Source organism: Patella vulgata, chromosome 7, assembly GCF_932274485.2.
Source record: "Patella vulgata chromosome 7, xgPatVulg1.2, whole genome shotgun sequence".
Taxonomy (NCBI): Eukaryota; Metazoa; Mollusca; class Gastropoda; family Patellidae; genus Patella; species Patella vulgata.
Genome location: NC_065885.2, coordinates 64,269,711 through 64,289,331, shown reverse-complemented (window position 1 = coordinate 64,289,331; position 19,621 = coordinate 64,269,711). Strand labels below are relative to the sequence as shown.

Below are 19,621 nucleotides of genomic sequence, written 5' to 3'. Positions count from 1 at the left end.
ATGGGGTTTAACGTCCACTCGACACAAACTAGGTCATTTCGGGACTAACATATGGTTTAATTTTATTTCAATAATTCGCTTGTGCGTAGGGGTCTTTAGCAGTGGGAGGAACCCAGGAGGTTGGACGGGCGACCCTACTCCTTGACACGTACAACCGGAGATTCGAAACCACTCCAGTTGACTCAATGACAGACTTTATGATACAGCGCGCGCATGCTAACCATTCAGCCATCCAACCCCCCCACCCCATGACTGTTTGAAGATGTAGTGTAAAGCATTATTCTAGTCAAGATACTGAAAGTGAAGACTAAGTCTTGATTATCCATTTTATGGATAATTTTTTAACTTCTTTGATTGGCATTTAATAATTAAACATATTAACACAAGTTACAATTTTATGGATACACAATTACTGAGTTTAATACTAAGCGATGTTTCGAAGAGGATAATCTCGTCTTTATCAAGCAAATGATACAGATATGTGAATAGTAGACAAATATATACAGAATACGCAACAAAAATAACAATCAAATACAATTAATAGTATTGAAATACTAAACAACGTTTCGATGGGGATACTTTCATCTTTATCAAGCAAATGATACAAATATGTGAATAGTAGACAAATATATACAGAATACGCAACAAAAATAACTCACTCACATTTAAGATAAATATCAAGGCAAAACCAGTAACGCGTAGAGGATTATTATCAATTATAAGCTCGGTGTTCGATCCACTAGGTTTGCGCAACCAAACCTAGTGGATCGAACACCGAGCTTATAATTGATAATAATCCTCTACGCGTTACTGGTTTTGCCTTGATATTTATCTTAAATGTGAGTGAGTCCAAAAACACATCCCAATGTACACCTAATGCTCTCTCCAAAGTGAATTCATCGTCGCCAAGCAAGGGACTAGAGCAAACAGCACGTTCTGTAACAGGAATAGTGTCCAGTATTGCCTTACTATTTGTAATAAACTTATGTAAACGAAAACCACCTAACTTGCACAGTTTTACAACATTACAAATAAGTTCAGACATCTCGACTTCACCATCCAAAGATTTAAGACAGTCGTCCACGTAAAAGTTTTCTAAAACAGTTCTTACCACTTCATCGTCAAATAAATGTTTATTGTCTAATGCAGTTTTCTGTAACGCAAAGTTCGCGCAACTTGGTGACGATACGGCTCCAAATAAATGAGATGTCATGCGATACTGTTTGGGTTCTACAGACGTGTTTCCATCGGGCCACCATAGAAATCGTAACACATTCCTATCTTCCACAGGTACCTTTACTTGGTGAAACATACCTTCTATATCAGCCATAACGCCAATTTTACCCAAACGAAAGCGCATCAAAACCCCAAGTAGACTATTGGTAAGATCTGGTCCTGACAACAGATTATCATTTAGACATACACCTTCACTTTTGGCTGAACAGTCGAACACTACTCGCAGCTTGTCTTTTTGCTTGTGGTATACACCATGATGGGGTATGAACCACAGCTTATTCAAATTGGTATTTATTTCATCTACTGGAACTTCTTCTGCATAATGGTTTGATAAAATAGTATTCATAAACTTGACATAATCGCCATGAAACCTTGCATCACGATCCATTTTTCTCCGAAGACTATTTAATCTACTGCGCGCCATATTTAAGTTCCTTGGCATTATTAGGTTATCTGACGTAAAAGGAAGTCCGATCTCGTAATGACCACATTCCAGCAATTTCGTAGAATTTTTCGCCTTCTTAAGGAAAGTTTCGTCCAAGACAGAATTTTCTTTACGGTCATCAATAGCACCTTCAGGAAAGTCAACATTGATTGTCCTTTTAATAATCTTCTCTAGTTCATTTAACTTCGCCATTTCCATTATTGAGTTTACCAATACCTGATTGACAGCGATTCTACTATTGACTATGCAGTTAGTCTCTCTCGTAACATTCCACAATATCCACCCAAGAGCTGTTTTAGATGCATGGGGTGTTCCCCGAGGACCGGTTCTAATAACTTTCGGAGCAAAGGCTTCGGGGACGTTATTTCCTATAAGCAATCCAACCTCACAATCCAGTTCTGGAATGTCGATGTCGCTTAGGTGAGAGTACATACAAACGTCATCTGTCGTGGGAATATGACCTTTACCGACTGGGATCTTATCAGTTGAATAACACACAGGAAGCTTAATTGAATCATCGAGGTTGATGCTGTAGGCCTGTAAACCATGTACCATTTTGGATGTAACAGATTTACTGCTTCCCATTGTGTCAATGGTAATTTTTGTTACCTTTCCTTCAAGACCTAATTGGTGTAACAAATTATTAGTAATAAAACATACACTACTCCCTGGATCGTGAAAAGCGTATGTCTTTATCATCTTCAAACCCACACCTATTTGAATTGGAGTAATAGGCATAGTGCATATTTGGTGTTCTCCGGCCTCCATTACACCACAAGACTTGACCTTAGTTTCTGAGTTTGGCGGTTCATCATCTAAAACTGGAATTTTACTTGGACATTCCTCTGTGTAGGAAAACTTGTCATGGAGAACGGTTGGGTGTTTCCCATTGCAATGAGTACAGATCAGTTTCTTCCAACACCTTACTCTTTGATGGCCATGCCTTAGGCATCCGAAACACAATCTTTCCTTTCGCACAAACGTTGACATCTCCTCAGGTTTCATATTGGAGAATTTTTTACAATGAGGTCCATCACAGCAAAGACACTTTGTGGTTTTACTTGCAGCCTTAAGATCAGTTGAAAATGCTTTCTTTGGAAACTGTTTCGTTACTCCATTGCTATGAATTGATTGACTGGACATAGCTTCCTTGCCATAGATCGGATCTGTTAGCTTACGAGACTCCTTCTTTACGAAATTCACTAAATGTTTGAAGGATACTGGATCACCGCGATCCTTTATATCTGTAACAATACTACGCCACCGATCATGCATATAAAATGGCAGTTTTTTTGATTAGACTCTTTATATTCTCTGGATAGTCTAATGTCCTAAGTGAATCAATGTTATCAACAGCATGGTTACATTCCGACAAGAAAATACTAAAATCATCCAAGGATTTAGGAGAGTCCGCTTTAATGGGAGGCCATTCAAGTGCCTTCTTTATAAAGGCTGACGCAATAGTTTCGGACTGCCCATATCTTTCAGAAAGTTCTTTCATAGCGGACTTATAGCCAGCTTCCGGCAACAAAAAGCTATAACCAGAAACTATTTTATTTGGAGGGCCATACGTATAATGTTCTAGATAGTTCAATATATCATCAAAATTACTAGTATGACTTATTACAGAAGAATTAAATTGTCTCAAAAATTAATGGAATTCAATAGGGTTACCTCCAAATTTCTTTATCTCCATTGTTGGCCTCTTCATAGAATGTACAAGTTCTTCGAATTGATGCGATGCACTGGAATTGGGATTGTTTAATTCATCCTTTTGATTTTGTGGAGGCACATATACTTTACTATCGGCAAATGGGGTACATGTAAATACACACGATTACAATAAATGTCATTCGAAGGGTTCATATGTTCACGATTAACTGATGAAGATTCTACAAAATTTGAATTGTACCCTTCAGTTTCGGCTGGTCTGTTTTCGGGACACGCCTTTTGGTTTCCGTTACTGTTTGATCGATTGGTAGAACAGCTGGCTTCACTCACTGTTCTGTATTCTTGATTTAGAACTCTGGTTTTAGCATCGGCGACTGCCATCTTGAAATCCATTTCCATTTGTTCCTCTCGCAATTTTATTTCCAAATTCTCCTTTTCTTGGCGTAATTTCCTTTCGTGATTTTCCTGTTCTTCCCGTAATTTCATCTCCAATTTTTCCATTTCTAACTTCTGCTTTTTCTCCAAAAGTCTCCGCCGTTCTATTAATTCAACGTTTTCTTGTTCCTGTTTTATTCGAACTGCAGACAAATTAGACATCTTACTTGTATTTGAACGATGTGATGATCTTCTGCTAGTGCGTGAAACACTGTCGTTAGGAGTTACATATACATCCCTGTGTTGTTGAAACCACTCTTCAACGAGCTGACGAAAACTACAAACTCTTTCATCGAATATTTTATATTCCGATTCCAAATATTCGTGAAGTTCCTGTTCATTTAACAGTTTGAAAAAGTCGCTATGCACAAGTTGAAATTCCTCGTAGCAGTTCAACCAACACTTATAATCTACTCTGACACGTTCAGATTCTACGTCACTGGACATTAAAGATTTCAAATCTTGTGTCAGAGTATTCAGCTTCTCAACGATTATCCTACGCTGTGAGTCAACTGTCTCACGACTTAACAAGCGCGGTTCTTCATCCATAATCTGTTGAGCCCCATTCTGTCCTTCACCATTATCTGATGTCTCTTTATTTTCATCCATAACAATAGCTGCAATCTCACTATCCATACTGTCTGGCACAGTAAACTAAATTTGTTAATTATAATGAGTAGGCGTTTGCCAATACGATTCCAATAAAAACGTGAAAGTTTAACAGTACACAATTCAGTCAACTTCTAATAATTTTAATCACTAAATGATGATATACAAAAGAAGACTAAAAAGTTCTATAATAGAAAACTATTCTGTACTTAAACAATCAGTTGGGATGAACATCGATTAACTGTAAAATAAATAAAATACAAATCGTAAGTTATACAGTATGTGGAAATTAAATGATATAAACTTATCTAAAAAAAAAAAAAAATCATGAAATTGGAACCCAATGGACCAAGGTATGTCTAGAGCATATAATTTACATATAATTATCATATCTCAGCCATGTTTTATTTCATATCTTCCTTCTCTTTCTTTTGAAAGATCGACTATTATCTGATGTCTCTGTATTTTCTGTTTGTATATGACCAAATATTTCTTGTCCTTGTTTCACTATTCTCATTAGTTTCACTGTCTGATCGGACTTCATCTTTAGTTTCTCCTCTGAATTTAATAATTGTATCTTTAATTCATCAACTTCTTCATTCTTGATCTCCAAACGCCTGCTGCGAAGTTTAGCTATCTCAGAATCTAAAATATACGTACATTTTGAGTTTAAATCAGTTGGAGGAGTTCAATATGAACGAAACTAGTCACTAAAAGTTGGGATAACTGGATGAATGGCCTGTACTTATCTACTGTAAAATTAAAGTAGATAAAGTATTTCTATGTTTACGGTAGATAAATACATAAATAAAAAATAAGGGAACGAAGAACTTGGGTTTTGTTTCGTCCACCTTGGTTACATAGTTGCCATAAGTTTAAAATCACACATAATTAATTAAAAATGCATGTAAATAAAGTGTTATTCATTCATCCTGTTCTGAACATTCACATTATAATATTCAATTTGTTTTTTAATGCAGAAATTGATGTCAATACAAGATCGACTGTAGTTTGTGATCTCGGACTTTCAGTGTCGCAAATCAGCAGCTTACGACTAATTATGTAATGGCATTATACAACCGATCTAACTGACAAGAGTCATGACAATAAGATAATCGATTTAACTGACAAGAGTCATGACATTATACAACTGATCAAACCAACAAGAGTCGTGGCATTATATAACTGTTCTGACAAGAGTCATGACATTATACAAGTGTTCTGACTGACAAGAATCATGACATTATACAACTGATCTAACTGACAAGTCATGACATTACAACCGATCTAAATGACATGAGTCATGACATTATATAACCGATCTAAATGACATGAGTCATGACATTATACAACTGTTCTGACTGACAAGAGTCATGACATTATACAACTGTTCTGACTGACAAGAATCGTGACACTATACAACCGTTCTAACTAACAAGAGTCATGACATAGTGGAGGCATTGACAAAAATAAACAGAGAAATAATCCTACATGTACCTGCTGTTCGAATCTTGTGAATCAAAGCCACTTCTCGTTTCCTAAACTGTACTTTATACGCGGCAACTTTACTGCTCAGATTATTCGGCTCCTCCTTCAACTTGGATATCTGTTTTTTTAATTCCGCTGTCATATATTTCTCGTATTTTAGTCGTTGATATAAACCGTCTCTTTCATACCGTATGTCTTTCAACCTATTTTGGAGAGAATTTGTTGTTTCTAAAAGGATGTTTTTGTCTTTCAATACTTGATTATATTTTTTTTTCTGGACATTAAAAGCTTTCTCTCGCGGTAGCATTTTAGCCTTCAAATCACAGATCATCTTTTTAGAACATTCTGCGACTGTCGATACTTGCTTTTTCAATATCAAATTTTTACTTTTTTCCTCGGCTAACAATTTTTCTAAATCTTCTTTCGCCATGATCAGACCAGTCAGTTTAATTTTCTCTTCCTCAATGTCTAATAGTTTTGTTCTCAGTTCTTGAATTTTATTCACTAAAAGGCTTTCTTTATTCTGAACCTTCTTCTTCAACATGCTGGCCTGGTTAGCAAATTTTTTATTCGCAACCGATATCTGGTTGTTTAATACAATTTTTGTCTGCTGTAGTTTCATTTTTAAAGTAGATATTTCTTTAAGAAGTTGATTTGTTTGGTTGTCGTCTCCGGTTGCGTCCATTTCACCATCATCAAAATATAATTTAGGAATGACATCTGGTCTGGTACATACTTTCCGACAGCTTGGACATGTTCCTGTAATATGAATAATCAACCATATTAAAACATTTAAGGCTTGCAAGGAAAAGAAAGCAGATTATTTTATTATATTTAAGAAAATGAAATGAAATGAAATGGGGTTTACAGGGTTCCCGCGGCTTCGTCAAACATTTTTTCAAGGATATTCAAGGATAAATATACGTCAAATTCAAGGATTTTCAAGGACATTTTTTAGCCTAAAGTTACACTTTTTCATCTTAAAAATAACCAAAACATTACCAACTATCGTTATAATCTCATATTTAAAAGGAATTGAAGACATTTGAAACAAAATTAAGGATCTCAACTGAAATTCAAGGATATTTTCCTATTTCCGCGAAATTCAAGGATATTCAAGACCTTGAAAATGAAATTTTAAATTTAAGGATATTCAAGGATTTTCAAGGAACGCGGGAACCCTGGTTTAACGTCCTACTGTTCTGCTCCAAATTGGGCTAATGAAGATGGGCATACGCCATACAGTATGCTACATGTATGTGGGAAATAATATATCGAATACCAACTGTCTAGGGATCTTTTAGATACACGCCAATGTGTACACGGGACCTCTGTTTTTTGTCCCATCCGAACGATGGGAGGAGCCACGCCGGAAAATCTGGATGAACTTTCACGACAAATGCAGGGATCGAACACCTGACCTCCAGCCTAGCGAGTCAGCATCTTACCCAGATATAAAGGTGGTAAATGAGGTCTGTACTTCCTAGACCTAGGTATATCTGCGCAGCGTAGGCCTTCATATGCAAAAGAGACAGAAATGGGGTCAACTTACACTCAACACAAACTAGGTCATTTCGTGACTAACATATGGTTCAATTTTATTTCAATAAAACACCATGCCAGTTGACTCATTGACAGACCTTACGATACAACGCGCACATGCTAACCATTCAGTCATGGATCAATTTTATTTCAATAATTCACTTGCACATAGGGGTCTTTAATTAGCAGTGGGAGGAAACCTGAAGACCCGGTGAAAACCCACACGGTTGGACAGGCTACCCTACTCCTTGTCACGTACAACCAGGGAATCAAAACAACGCCAGTTGACTCAATGACAGACCTTACGATACAACGCGCACACGCTAACTATTCAGCCATCCAGTTAGACATCGGTTCAATAACTTCCTCGGCAATCACAAGGGATTGAATCAGGGACCTCCTCGTTAGTGAATCACATGCAGACGAACATACCTGACCTCTCTATCCAGGGCATCAAACAAGCCTCGTGAAATGTATGACCACAAGGTGTCGCTGCTATATTAACGCCATCTTTATTCTCCAATAAATACGAACAAATACAACACTGTACTCTCATCTTGATTGGTTATTCACGTTTCCGTGGTTACTGGTTATCTGAAATAAAATATTTATATAAATGTAGATCAGTGTCTCAACCTTTTTTTTTGTCAATGGCACATCTTGTAACACATGAAAAAAAAACCCAACACACCTGGGCCCTTATTCACGAAAACTTAAACTAAGATACAATCTAAATTTTAAGAAATACTGCAATTCGATTGGCTGACCAATATGCAAATTGGATATATGCAAATTGATTTTACTGGTCAGCCAATTGAATTGCAGTATTTCTTAAAATTTCAATTGTATCTTAGTTTAAGTTTTCGTGAATAAGGGCCCCGGCTAAATATATATGAAAAATACAACTGTAGAATCACTGATGTAGATCGATCTCATTTGATGATATTGAGAGAATACTCTTCGAAATGTCTCCCAAATAAATTAGTAACATGTGTTATAGTTTACTACTCCATTTGTGTCCATTTCTAGTTACTAAAGAATAGTGGTTTAGCTCCTTTAAATACTATCTATAATGATTCACATCTGCATCTTCCAGAAAAAACAGCCATCCAATCTGATTAAAATACAGATCTATATTTTGTTTCGTTATTTTTATACTTTCGCTAGCCTACACTACATGAAGATCTTACAAGTTGTACTATAAGGTCGTGTCAGGGGTTGTACGAGCGTCTTTTGACCCTATGATGTCAGACATTGATTAATCAATCAGCGTTGATGTTCCTAATGGTTTACCCACCTTTTCACATAATCCAGAACGCAGGTTATATAACAACTCTTCCAGATCCTAGTGTAGTAAAGACAAGTAAAACGAAATTTTGAACTATAAAAAACTAAACGAAATAGGATCTGTGTTTTAATCATATTGATATATTACCATTCCTTACCTCGAGACATGCAGGGTCGCGAGATGAGGTTTCTTATCTAGTTAAACTCCAATTTCACTGCATTTTATCTAGAACCCATATTTTGGGGGATCACATAGCTAAGTGGGTAAGACGCTGGCTAGCTAGTCTGGAGGTCGGGTGTTCGATCCCTGCATTGGCCGAGAAAGTTCATCCAGATTTTTCGGTGTGGTTTCCCCCTTGTCAGTGATGCAGGACGGAGGGCCTGACAAGGACAGATGTCTAGTCCTTCGGATGAGACGAAAAACCGAGGTCCCGTGTATACATTGGAATGCACGTAAATGATCCCTTGGCAGTAAGAATTCGATAAAAGAGTAGGCGATAGTGTCGTTGCCCGGGCAAAATTTCTCTCATAGCACACTGTATGGCGTATGCCCGTCTTCATTAGCCCAGCATAGGAGCAGAACAGTAGGACGTTAAACCCCATTTCATTTCATTTCATTTCAGAACCCATATTACTCAACATGTATTATCCAACTCGTTGTGACTTGGAGATTGTAAATTTGATGAGAAAATTTCTGGATTGATGGAGAGAGAGAGAAATGGGGTTCAATTTTATTTCAATAATTCGCTTGCACGTAAGGGTCTTTGACAGTGGGAGGAAACCATAGGACCCGGAGAAAACCCACGAGGTTGGACAGGCAACCCTACTCCTTGTTACGTACAACCGGGGACTGGATTGATGAATAAAAGTTATTAATGACTTGCATATAATATATGTATGCAGATGTTTATAATTTCAGGTTCAATTTGTTTCACTGAGGTAATGCCTACTACTAATGCAAAAGCCTCCTTCTAGTAACTCTATGTAAGATGACTGACCATTATAAGGTCACACGCATTCTACGACTACGTACGTGCCTTTTACGCTTTGCATATTATTTTACATGTACGTAGGCTACCCATTTACTAATTGCTAATTCTTCACAAAAAAATGTTTATAGAATTTTATTTTCAGGAGGAAAAAAGTTTCATATCGTGATATAATTAACTCATGCTCAAGGCAGTCTAGTAGTTCATTTAGGACCGGTCTCTGATCTGACGATGTCCTTATTATCTGCAATATGAAAATACCATCCCAACCTTTGTTCTAACTAAGCCTATTTTTGAACTAACCGATGTCATCCCTTTTTTTCTTAGTGATGTAACAACCTCGCGAATATTCACTGCTGATCATAGGCTGCTAATTATAGGCTGTCAATTTTCAAACGGCAAGCTACACACTGACACTTCATATCATTTACATAAAATACTAATAGGCCCACATGATTTTTGCATATTTTGTGTAAGAACTGAAACCTACAGAGTCTACCTTAACCTTACCTTACATCAACAATACAAGGAACGTAAATCGTGGTTAATTTTCTTTTGCCACTTTTGGGTTAATAACATGGTCACAGATCTCCCCGATCGTAGACGTCAATTCATGGAATTTACTTTTCATTTAAAGTGAATTACCTTCGCGGAAATCTCTCTACCGTATTACTTCCGGTTGGACATCCTTGACCCTAATGACCCTGTAAGTGTTTCATCCAATGAGAAGTTGACGTACATTTGGCCGCAGATCACCAATGATTTCCCATTGACTTTAATGTTAATTCTCGTCTCTTAGACCGGCTCTAACTTTTTCTCAAATTTTCGTTGGGTAGAACGATTTCTACGACAGACGGAGCAACATGTGCAACCGCTTGGACAAAAGCGCGTATGAAGTTCGTCAAGAAAAACTTAAGATACACAAGCTGGAAGTAGAGACTAGAGACAAGTAAACATGCAATTTTCCGCCCTACATTTCAACCTAACCAACCTCTTAACTCTTGTATCCTTCCGCCTCAAAATCATGAATATTCACCAAAACCTGTCAGAAAATGTATATTCAAACCCTTTTCTTCAATTCTACACCAAAAACAACAACAACGATTGTCATGCAAAAGGGGGAAAAAGAGAAAGGGGGAGAAGAACTAAAAATATGATACTGACACAAACGAATATGGCATTATTCACTACAGCAAAATTTCTCAAATATGCCATACATTTAAAAAATAAACTTTATAAAACATATGGTTAGGCCTAATAGTAATAATGCTGATGTTAACTAAGCTGTGTATGGTATTTGAAAATACAGGTAATTGATACAGGTCCGTAACCTGGGGGCGAGGGGGACAGGCTGGCAAAGCCCCCCCCCCCCTTCCCCCGGCAAAAAGTTCTGTGAAAGAATTGTCGACCATAAAAACAATAGATATACATTGTCCGTCAATTTTACAGCACCCCTGCTCGAGAACACTTCCCGCTCCCTCGTTGCTCTGAACTAGTTACGACCCTGAATTGATATCAAAATGGTTCTTTTCTAACCATGGCATGGCATGGGTGTGGTTTCCCCTTATCAGTGGGAACAGGGGGCCTGGCAAGGACAGTGTTTAGTTGTTAGGATGGAAAGGGAAAAACAAGGTCCTGTGTAGTCAACCTATTTTTTTTTTTAGTGTGTATTGGAATTTGAGCGTCGCTGTCATGCCATTAAAATTCCCTGCTCATAGTTATAGCCAGGATTGAAAGTAGTTAAGTTATTAACTGGTTCCGTCTTCAATTAGCCCAGGTTAGGTGCAGAAGAGTAGGACGTTAAACCCCATTTCATTTCATTTCATATTAACTGGTTAGCGTATAATGATCGAGATTAAAGCATTAATAAAATTAACACGTTAATTAATAATACCCTGTGACGTCATAAGCATATTCAGATAGAATGATCAAAATTAAAGCATTAATAGAATTAAATGAATTACCGTATTAGTTAATAATACCCTGTGACGTCATATAAGCATATTCGGATGGAAAATCGTCTTACAGACCCAGAACATCATTCAGAGACAACAGTGCCATTATCGTTTTACGTACACGTCCCAGGTCGTTACAACTTGGTCTCCAGTCCCCAACTGAATTTTGTTTTTAAACGTTTTCCCACCAAAATGCCACCTAAATCCTGGATATGAAGTCGAGAATAAAAATAATGATCAAGAATAAGTTTAATTAGTTCAACAGGATTTTTGGACGTGGTTTCCCCTTGTTAGCCCTTAACGGAGGGCTGACAATGAAAGCTGTCTAGTTGTTTGGATGGGACAAAAAACTGAGATCTTGTGTATACATTGCTATGTATGTAAGAGATCCCTTAGCAGTTGGATGTGGTTCCCCCTTGTCAGTGGTGCAGGACGGAGGGCTGACAATGACACATGTCTAGTTGTTTAGATGGGACGAAAAATTGAGGTCCTGTGAAGACATTGTTGTGCACATAAAAGATCCCTTAGTAGTTGGAATTCGATATATAAAAGTAGGCCATAGTGCTGCTGCCCGGGCAAAATTTCTCTGATAGCATACTGTATGGCATATTCCCATCTTCATTATCCCAGTTGGAGCAGAACAGTAGGACGTTAAACCCCACTTCGTTTTATTTCACATGAATGAGGACAGTTGTTTCATGATTTTTAATAGATTGATACAATCACAGGCATAGATGACATCAAAATAGGTTCTCATTCTATTAAAGATACATTATGTAAGATTTAGATAAAGAGCTGACCATTTTTGCTATAATAGTTTAAAGATACATTATGTAAGATTCAGATAAGGAGCTGGAAATTTCTCGCTATAAAAAGTTCAAAAATAGATAATGAAAAATGAATATATTGAAAACTTCATTCAAATTACTTTCTTCTGGGTGAAGTTATGACTGTTTGAGAGAGAAAGAGAGAAATGGGGTTTAACGCCCACTTGACACAAACTAGGTCATTTCGGGACTAACATATGGTTTAATTTTATTTCAATAATTCACTTTAGCGTAGGGTTCTTTAGCTGTGGGAGGAAACCTGAGGACCCAGAGAAAACCCACGAAGTTGGACAGACGACCCTACTCCGTGTCACGTACATGCACAACCGGTATAACACTGGAAGACTGCAATAGTCAGAATTAGCTCTTATATAATGTATCTTTAATGAATATTAAAGTAAACAAATTTGTACGTGGCTGGTAACAGAGAGTGAAGGGCACAATACCATGGAAACCATGGTAACAGTGTGACAGGTACATTACATGGAAACCATGGTAACAGGATGTAACAGGTACATTACTGTAGTATCCATGGTATCAGAGTGTGACAGGTGCATAAGTTATCAACAATATCCATAACAATGTGCAGAAGTTTGTTTATATCAATCACAGAATATGTTTATAAATTAGGGTATTTGTTTATAAATTAGATACCGGGTATTTGTTTATAAATTAGATACCGGGTATTTGTTTATAAATTAGATACCGGGTATTTGTTTACTATACTAATCAATCTCTATAAAATTATCTAAACTTGGCAATGGTGGGTTTTTCGCAAACATTTTAACCCCAGTTGACGTTGTTTTCTTCTTCTTCACCAGGGTATTTTTTACTCCTAGGGGACCGAGAGGTTTTGTGAATGATGTATGTCCACCTAATCCATCGTAACCTTTTTGAATAGTACTAGAAAAACTTCCTGGGCCATTTTTCTTTTTAAAAATATTCAACGATCCTAATGTTTTTAAATCATTTATCTCCTGTTTTTCAGTTCTCTGTCTCTTTGAAGGTTGATTTTCTGATGCAGACACAATACGGACGTATTTCATATTATTATCTGAACAGTGATGTTTCGTTTGTGTGTTTGGTGTGTCAAACAAATCAGGCGTTAATGCACCTTTCTCTTCAAATAATCTACTGTTGCTCTCTTTGACAGGAGTCGTAATATTAGCATTAGTCATCGGACTTTCTTCTGTTAAAGTTTCGATAAAACTTGAACTTGCCGTGGCGACTGTTGGACTACGAACCGCTTTTCGTAAATGTCTCAATTTATGCCGTAATAATTCTTTATCCTTTTCCGCATTTTTTAAATCTTCTTCCGATCTATTCAACTGTTCAGTTAATGTGGAGTTCTCCTGCGTTTTATCTTTGAGAATTCTGTCTTTTGTAACTAATTCTCTACGAAGTTTATCAATTTGATCTTTATATAACTTTTTATCTTGTTTACATTGTTCGTATTCCCGTTTTAAAATGGCACAATAACGGGACAGTTGTTTTGATGATCCTTCACCATTCTGACTTAATATTTCTAATGCATCACTTTCACAACCTGAAATTATAAAATAATTTGTTTCAAAAGAGACAAAAACAGGGGTTTACCGTCATTTTAACAGAAAGTGGGTTATTTCAGGACATAATTTAGTATTGGGAGGAACCCACTACACTTTCATCAATGGCAGAGCTTATAATCGACAACGCGCACATGGTAATACACTTGCATCAATGGCAGAGCTTACATGTATGATCGACAGCGCACATGGTAATACACTTGTATCAATGACAGAGCTTATGATTGACAGTGCACATGGTGATACACTTGCATCAATGACAGAGATTATGATCCACAGCGCACATCGTAATACACTTGGATTTGTTTCAAATGAAAATAGAAATGTAGGGTAATACGTCGTCTTCAAATTTCTGAGGGATCTACATGTACATGATCAATTGTTTCAATGGTATTTAGTACTTGAACTGGAATATACAGTTCACAATTCTATGGAAAACAATAAATGCTTATTATCATTGCTTGATAAATACAAGAAGGCCTAGTCGAAATGTTGATCAGTAATAAACACTAATGTGGCTTTGAAAAGTTCAAAACTCAAATATCGTGTAAATTCTCATAAATCACCTTATAGTAAAGTGTCAGTATATTTATCAGTCTGTACAGTAAACCACCTTATGTGAAGTGTCAGTCTATTTAACAGTCGGTACAGTAAACCACCTTATAGTAAAGTGTCAGTATATTTATCAGTCGGTACAGTAAACCACCTTATAGTAAAGTGTTAGTATATTTATCAGTCTGTACAGTAAATCACCTTTTGGTAAAGTGTCAGTATATTTATCAGCCTGTACAGTAAATCACCTTATAGTAAAGTGTCAGAATATTTATTAGTCAGTACAGTAAATTACCTTATAGTAAAGTGTCAGTATATTTATCAGTTTGTACTGTAAACCACCTTATAGTAAAGTGTCAGTATATTTATCAGTTTGTACAGTAAACCACCATATAGTAAAGTGTCAGTCTATTTATCAGTCTGTACAGTAAATCACCTTATAGTAAAGTGTCAGTATATTTATCAGTTTGTACAGTAAACCACCTTATAATAAAGTGTCAGTCTATTTATCAGTTTGTACTGTAAACCACCTTACGTGAAGTGTCAGTATATTTATCAGTCTGTACAGTAAACCACCTTATAGTAAAGTGTCAGTATATTTATCAGTCTGTACAGTAAACCACCATATAGTAAAGTGTCATTCTTTTTATTTTTTACCTGATAACATAACTTGAAGATGTTGTAAATTTTTTAGTGTTTTAATGGCTTTACGGTATTCATCTTGCTCTGTTCTATAAAGTTTCTGCTGGCCTTCGTATGTCGAAATCTGTTTTTTTAAAGAAGAGTTTGTGTTTTTTTCTTGTTTTAACTCTTTCTTTAAAACATCTTTTTCTATCATCACATCTTGAACTTGATTTTGTAACGAGACTTTTGATTCAATAAGTTCAGATTTCTCCTTGTCTCGCTGTCGAACGGTAGCCTTTAAATCAGAGACTTGATTAACCAGCTTGCTCGGATCAACCTCACGAGTTTCCTCAATTTCATCTCCATCAAAAAATAATTTGGCAATAACTTGTTTTCTGTTACAATGTTTGCGACAACTTGGACAGGTAGCTGAAATAATAAAACCAAGGTTGATGAATAAAATTAAAATGACATGAGATTTAAGTCCTACTGTTATGCTCTAACTGGGCTCATAAAGATGGGTTAATCTTTAAAATAGTCTAACATTAGGATGAGAGGGAGAGGGAGAGAGAGAGAGAGGGAGAGAAATGAGGTTTTAACGTCCACTCAACACAAACTAGGTCATTTCGGGACTAACATATGGTTCAATTTTAGGGGTCTTTAGCAGTGGGAGGAAACCGGAGGACCCGGAGAAAACCCACGAGGTTGGACAGGCGACCTTACTCCTTGTCACGTACAACCAGGGATTCGAAACCACGCCAGTTGACTCAATGACAGTTGTGTAAGAACATTAATTTGCAAGCATACAGGATTAGCTTGTTTAGCTTCAAACCACTGTTGGCATTGAAAACACGAATTATTTGTCAATTTAAATCAACATTGATGTTGTGATCTTACCTGGAAAAGATGGGCTTCTGATATTCAATATTTAAGACATTTTACCATTTGTACACGAATTGTGTACCATAATGCATTTCAGCGCCATTTGTAACAACAGACTCGAAAAACGAGGCTGGACATATTACTCAAGTCATGTCAAACAGTGAAGCCATATTCTTATCTGGAAAGCATGCGCAAGCAATAAATACTATTTTTGTAGACTGGAATAACCAGGCGCTAGAGATTGCCACTTCTGGCATATTTTGCCGAATATAACTGATTGAAATTAGAGTAGAGACAGAAATGATTGAATGTAAATCAGTTTATATTACATTATTATATGTGTTGCGACCAATTTTTGTCAATTTCTAGGTCCCAAATATTAACGATTAAGCTCCTTTAAATGCAGAAACGACATCATACCTGAGTTATAGTCTCCTAACTTTCTGGGGTTAGCCAACATTTTAAGATACATGTAAGTAATTGTATATTGTGCTTACCTGATGTATCCAGCCATTTCATTAAACATGTTTCATGAAACGTATGTCCACACGGAGCAGCTGCTATATTGACTGTAGAATTATCTTCAAACAGATCGGCACAAATACAGCACTGGGCCCTCATTTTTACAAACTGAAACTGAATATAATACATGAGCTTGACATATAATAAACCAATTCCCATTGAAATAAAGAGATAGAGAGAGGGAGAGAGAGGGAGAGAGAGAGAGAGATGGGGTGTAACCTCACCTCGAAAACAGACTAGGTCATTTCGGGACTAACATACGGTTCAATTATATTTCCATAATTCGCTTGCGCATAGGGGTCTTTAGCAGTGGGAGGAAACCGGAGGACCCGGCGGAGAAAACCCACGAGGTTGGACAGGCGACCCTACTCCTTGTCACGTACAACCGGGGAATCAAACCATGCCAGTTGACTCAATGACAGACCTTATGATACAGTGCGCACATGCTAACCATTCAGCCATCCAACCCCCCATTGAAATAAAGGTGAAGCCTTACAGCATAATTATATAATTTGATGAAACCCAATTGCTACTCGAAATTTCTGTCCTATCTAACTTTAAATGTCCGGCGTCCGCCCAACCAGAAATAGTATGGCTATGCGCACTCCGTCTCATGTGATCATACATCAATTTCCATATATGGTTTTCATAGTCAAAAAGCATAGTAACACTACCTTATAAGGGAAGACATGGATGTGGTTAACATGTGCGATATTTGACGAAATTTCACCTGGGTGATGTCATGTTACTCATGTAGCTATTGTAGTAATATATATATGTAAGGCATTGCATACTACGGACGTAGTATCTAAGGTTGAATTTGGCACGAAAATTGCACAGGCTTCATGGACATGAATAACAAAAAAATCTGATAATATACATGTAGCCTGTGATGCATTTTGATGAGTGATTAATCAGTCAATGTAATTGTAAAATACCTATCTATAAAGAAGACATCATAAACTAATCTTATCACAAACATTTATCCATCGTAATAATTTATAATCAGATTTCATATCAAGTCAATTAAATGTTATCTAAATATTAATGGACGGCGCGACGCATCTAATCTACTGTCTGAACCTTCCAATTTTATAAACGGATTTCTTAATTATGAACAAACTACTTAACTTTGGTTATTATAAACTTACCAGTGTGTTTGAAATCAACTCTGGTTAAATGAATTCCATTGTACAATTAAATATTCCAGGTTAAGTAGTTTGTTCATAATCGAAGAAATCTGTTCCAAATTTACGATGGTTCAGATAGAAAGATTTGTATTCATAATACCAACCAACAAGTTACAACTATAGGCGCTATTGCACGTTCGTACACCTAGTATCTTCCATCCAACTATATCCTAATAACATCAGTGAACTAATCTCGGCCTACTCTTAGTCTTACGTAACTGCCATGGGATCTTTAACGTGCATGCCATTGTGTAGCTTACACGGGACCTTGGTTTTTCGTCCCATCCGAATGACTATAAGTTTTCCCTTGCCAGGCCCTCGGTCCTGCACCCCTCTCAAGGAGGAACCACTCCGGAAAATCCTGATGAACTTTCTCGGCCAATAGAAGGCTTGATCTCGCCTTAACTACGTACATCTTATCAAGCCCTTCACGTAATACCCCGCATATTTTAGCACTAATTTTGATTGGGTATAAGCCCAGCTTGTGATCCTATCAGATTCCTTCGTTAAAAATATTGTTACGATTATCAAGTCTCGCGCTTCTAGCTAAATTGTCTACATGTGACAATCGAATTGCAAAGTTCAAGGATCGATCAATGTCAAGGTTGCTGGAAATCGTGGTTGATCAACAAAGGCTGTAAACTTGTCTATTTCTTTTTCTATGGAGGCCGCCATATTTGTTTACAGTGTGTAATATGTGCCACGACTTCTGATTGGACAATGCTAATTAGTCAGTGTAAACACAACGAGCGCAAAAATTCGGGAATTGTTGAGTATTGAAGCAACGGCTAGATGTTGTAAAACTCGAGGTCGTTGCTTCAGGAACATGGGAATGATCTAGCTATAATGAGAACGTAACTAAAAATGTTGAGATATACTGATGTGCTTGTTTTTAGCTACGATTGGGTGCCCTTAGTTTTCCCTGGCAAACTTAATTTCTTTATTAATGCATGTACCAACTTAAAAATTAGTTAATTTTATACTATTAGTACTTATTAGGCCTACACATATGTAGCCCAATCTACTGCTACAACAGTCATTTATCAGCAAATATTGACAATAAAGTAAATCAAGCGTTGTTTTTATCAAAATTGATACGGACATTCATAATTACAGCGTAATTACTCCTGCGCAACTCTGATCAGGTTAGTACTTTGATTGGCTATTGCACACGAGGCCCCGCCTTTATGTGTTAAAGACGTAAATTTAAAATGTCCGTGAAAGCAATCTTGTATCGCTTCAATTTAAAAAGTGGGGATTTGTACCCGTGTCCGGCAGGATTTTTTGCTGTTGGATGTGGCAGAAATGTTATAAATAACAATAATCAATCGTTGTTTTGATAAAAAATATTGTCAATTTTGCTTACTGATGCTCGATGCGATTTGTGTTGGGCATTGCTACGTGGAACTATATTGGGCCATCTCTTATCTCGAAACACGGAGGGTTGAGAGATGAGGTTTGTTATCTAGGAATAGTCGAACACGGGACAAGGTAAGGTTAGAGCCAGAGGTGGCATATTATTTGAAACTGCGTATTATTATTATCGTTCTAAAATGGCCGCCATTATACTTACAGATAATATCTTACATATACATACGTAACATTAATTCCACGCGTGTCTTTGACACTAAATATTATTTGTTTTTATTACAACCGAGTTTTGTTCTTCCCGCGAATGCAAATTATGAAATTTCTGAAATAATAATATTGAACTTCCGGGGACCGATTATTGTTGTAAAGTATAGCCCTTGTACATTGCAAATTATTTTTAAAACAATGGTTTAATTTGATATTATTTCACC

At 36.7% G+C, this 19,621-nt stretch overlaps 2 protein-coding genes across 7 annotated transcripts; both read right to left on the bottom strand.

Annotated features, from left to right (window-relative positions):
- Positions 1–804: 804 nt before the first annotated feature.
- Positions 805–10,391, bottom strand: LOC126827270 (E3 ubiquitin-protein ligase TRAIP). 3 transcript variants are annotated; one of them, XM_050556549.1, is made up of 4 exons: positions 10,213–10,383; positions 7,859–8,020; positions 5,894–6,643; positions 805–5,041 (listed from the first exon to the last, which is right to left on the bottom strand). In XM_050556549.1, exons 2-4 carry the CDS (start codon positions 7,980–7,982, stop codon positions 4,806–4,808), a joined length of 1,110 nt encoding a protein of 369 aa, XP_050412506.1. In that variant the 5' UTR covers positions 7,983–8,020; positions 10,213–10,383; the 3' UTR covers positions 805–4,805. The 3 variants fall into 2 exon arrangements, with proteins under 3 accessions (XP_055958307.1, XP_050412506.1, XP_050412507.1); XM_056102332.1 differs by having other exon boundaries at positions 10,348–10,391.
- Positions 10,392–12,350: 1,959 nt separating this feature from the next.
- On the bottom strand, positions 12,351–19,503 carry LOC126827252 (E3 ubiquitin-protein ligase TRAIP). 4 transcript variants are annotated; one of them, XM_050556516.2, is made up of 4 exons: positions 19,393–19,503; positions 16,605–16,743; positions 15,259–15,654; positions 12,351–14,030 (listed from the first exon to the last, which is right to left on the bottom strand). In XM_050556516.2, exons 2-4 carry the CDS (start codon positions 16,726–16,728, stop codon positions 13,210–13,212), a joined length of 1,341 nt encoding a protein of 446 aa, XP_050412473.1. In that variant the 5' UTR covers positions 16,729–16,743; positions 19,393–19,503; the 3' UTR covers positions 12,351–13,209. The 4 variants fall into 4 exon arrangements, with proteins under 4 accessions (XP_050412473.1, XP_050412474.1, XP_050412475.1 ...); XM_050556517.2 differs by lacking the exon at positions 19,393–19,503 and adding an exon at positions 19,186–19,380; XM_050556518.2 differs by lacking the exon at positions 19,393–19,503 and adding an exon at positions 17,924–18,196.
- Positions 19,504–19,621: the final 118 nt, after the last annotated feature.

Bases quoted from the DNA above. Each gene is read 5' to 3' on its own strand.
- LOC126827270 (XM_056102332.1), bottom strand. From the start codon at position 7,982: ATGAGAGTACAGTGTTGTATTTGTTCGTATTTATTGGAGAATAAAGAT. The intron at 6,644-7,858 runs GTATGTTCGTCT...TTCATATTACAG, and splicing joins GCCCTGGATAGAGAGGTCAG to GAACATGTCCAAGCTGTCGG. The intron at 5,042-5,893 runs GTACATGTAGGA...CGTATATTTTAG, and splicing joins TCACAAGATTCGAACAGCAG to ATTCTGAGATAGCTAAACTT.
- LOC126827252 (XM_050556515.2), bottom strand. From the start codon at position 16,788: ATGGGAATTGGTTTATTATATGTCAAGCTCATGTATTATATTCAGTTT. The intron at 15,655-16,604 runs GTAAGCACAATA...TTATTATTTCAG, and splicing joins GAAATGGCTGGATACATCAG to CTACCTGTCCAAGTTGTCGC. The intron at 14,031-15,258 runs GTAAAAAATAAA...TTATAATTTCAG, and splicing joins TCTTCAAGTTATGTTATCAG to GTTGTGAAAGTGATGCATTA.